Source organism: Silene latifolia, chromosome 6 (assembly GCF_048544455.1).
Source record: "Silene latifolia isolate original U9 population chromosome 6, ASM4854445v1, whole genome shotgun sequence".
NCBI lineage: Eukaryota > Viridiplantae > Streptophyta > Magnoliopsida > Caryophyllales > Caryophyllaceae > Silene > Silene latifolia.
This window is the reverse complement of record NC_133531.1, coordinates 106,960,769-106,963,081: the sequence shown is the minus strand read 5'-3', so window position 1 is coordinate 106,963,081 and position 2,313 is coordinate 106,960,769. Positions and strand designations below refer to the sequence as shown.

The following is a 2,313-nucleotide window of genomic DNA, read 5'->3' as shown; positions in this document are numbered from 1 at the left end:
TTCATACGGTCAGTCACTCGCCCCTCTAAACCTGCAACTACATCATCGAAATCAGTTGGGCTTGCGGTCGTGAACAAGCTCTGAAAATATTCCTGAGCAACTACAGCAACGGCCTCTTCCCCAGTTCGTACAACCCCTGCATCATCGATCAATTTTGAGATGTGATTCTTTCTCCTGCGCTCACCGGCCTTATTATGGAAAAAAGCCGTGTTTCGGTCCCCATCACGTAACCATAGAGCTCGAGACCTTTGACGCCAATATTGTTCTTCTTGTCGACTAAGCTCCGCAATCTCAGCTACTAATTTTCGCCTTCGCTTAACATCCCCCTCATCTCGACTGCCCTCATTTAACCGAGCAAGCTGCTTACGCTTTCGATCCATCGCCATACCAATTTTCCCAATGTTTATACCTTTCCATTTTTGTAGCTCTCTCACACAAGCTTTTAGCGATGCCACTAAATTTCCCTTTCTCAGCTCAATACCTCTACCTACCGCCTCCTCACACCCCTCTTCACCCACCCAAATCTGTTCGAAACGAAACCGTCTCCTGCCCCTCACATTGACATCCCTCCTATCACAAAACAACTTAATTGGAGCATGGTCGGACCATTCAAGATCAAGGTGAAACAATCTCGCATACGTGAACAAGTCTAACCACGAGCTAGTGCACATCGCTCTATCAAGCATACATTATCTATTCGCATCCCCCACTTGGCCATTGTCCCATGTGAACTGGTACCCCTCCCATGAAACATCCCGAAGCCCACACTCATCCACCGCCGCCTGAAAGTTATTCATTTGCCATTGCGCTCTACTCCCTCCCTTCATCTCCGTCGAATAAAGGACTTCGTTAAAATCTCCTACACATATCCATGGCAACGAGGATTGCCTATTAAGAACCCGTAAGAGCTCCCAAGATAAATGACGGTCTGCCACAGCCGGCCACCCATAGAAACCCGTAACTCTCCACTCTCGATTTTCCTCTTTAATGGTAAAGTCCATATGATGGACAGAAGCGGAAACAAAAGTACAGTCTATATCCTTTTTCCATAAGAAAGCGAGACCCCCCGACCTTCCCAAACAATCAACCTCAATCCCATAGTACCCGTCAAGCCCTTCCCTCACTCTCCGCATATCACGACCACACAACTTCGTCTCGCACAGAAAAAGCATGGCTGGGGCTTCCCTTCGCACATGCGTCCGGAGGGCTCTAACACTATCGGGGTTGCCCAAACCCCGACAGTTAAGACTTAGGAGATTCATTTTGCCTGGCGGGGTTGAGTACCCTCAACCTCCGCCTCAGGTATTAAGACGCCCCCGTCTATGTTAGCTTTCAACTTCTTCGCTGCCTCATCCACCCCCACGTCTCCTATATCTCTCTTGCCCAATTCCGGCATTCTCAAACTACACCCTTCAAAGTTCCCATCCCTAACCAACCGTCTCTAGCTCTTCCCCCTCGTGCCCTCCCCCTGTTCATAGCTAGTAGATAGACTCAGAACACAACCCCCGTCCACATCCATGCCCAAGCAGCGCTGTTCCTCTCCCAAATTCAGTCCCTCGTCCAGCTCAGCCCTCCTCCTTCCCTCTCCCTCCACGGTTTCATAACCATGGCCAAAGCCCTGCTCCTTCTCCCTAACTTGTGTAAACGCGAGAACCCTCTCTTCATCTGTCCCTCCTCCTCCACTTCTCCCCTCATCAGCTCCCTCTCCATCTTCCTGAACTTGTTGCTGTTTCGAGTCTTGCTTGTCGCTTTTTTTTGCCTTCAGCTCAATAGCAATCAACTGCAGCTTTTCAATCATCTTGACAATATCCGCATCTGAATCATCTTTTTTAGTAGATTCAAAAACAGGCGTCAGGTCCCTTCGTGCTTTACTAGAGCTCGACCCCTCCTTTATCGTTTTAGTGACCTTCCACGGCGAAGCTCTAAGCCATTCACCAAACACTAGCTCATCCTCCTCATACGGCCCCTCCTCACAGTCTTTTTCCCCATGCCCAATGACTCCGCAACCATAGCAAAACAGCGATAGTCTTTCATACTTAACATCAAACTTCACAATGCGACCCTCTTTCATTTTGATAGGAATCCAAGCTTTTAGCGGCTGTCGAACATCATGAAGAACACGAATTCTAATTGCTCTATCTAACTCATTATTTGGCCCTACTTCCATATCAACAAATTTCCCTAAGTTCGCTCCTATTCTCATCGCATTCGCCCTACTCGATCTACCATTGATTGGGAGATCATACACCCGCGACCATATTGGAAAACGGAAAAGAGGAATATCTGTGAGTTTACCTGATGTATTCGGTTCAT

At 48.2% G+C, this 2,313-nt stretch overlaps 1 protein-coding gene across 1 annotated transcript; it reads right to left on the bottom strand.

Moving 5' to 3' along the window:
- Window positions 1–689: 689 nt before the first annotated feature.
- LOC141588446 (uncharacterized) lies at window positions 690–1,262 on the bottom strand. Its single transcript, XM_074409888.1, has one exon. The coding sequence runs from the start codon at window positions 1,260–1,262 to the stop codon at window positions 690–692; it is 573 nt and encodes a 190-aa protein (XP_074265989.1).
- Between the last annotated feature and the right edge of the window lie 1,051 nt (window positions 1,263–2,313).

Excerpts from the sequence above, each read along its gene's own strand:
- LOC141588446 (XM_074409888.1), bottom strand. The coding sequence starts at position 1,262 with ATGAATCTCCTAAGTCTTAACTGTCGGGGTTTGGGCAACCCCGATAGT.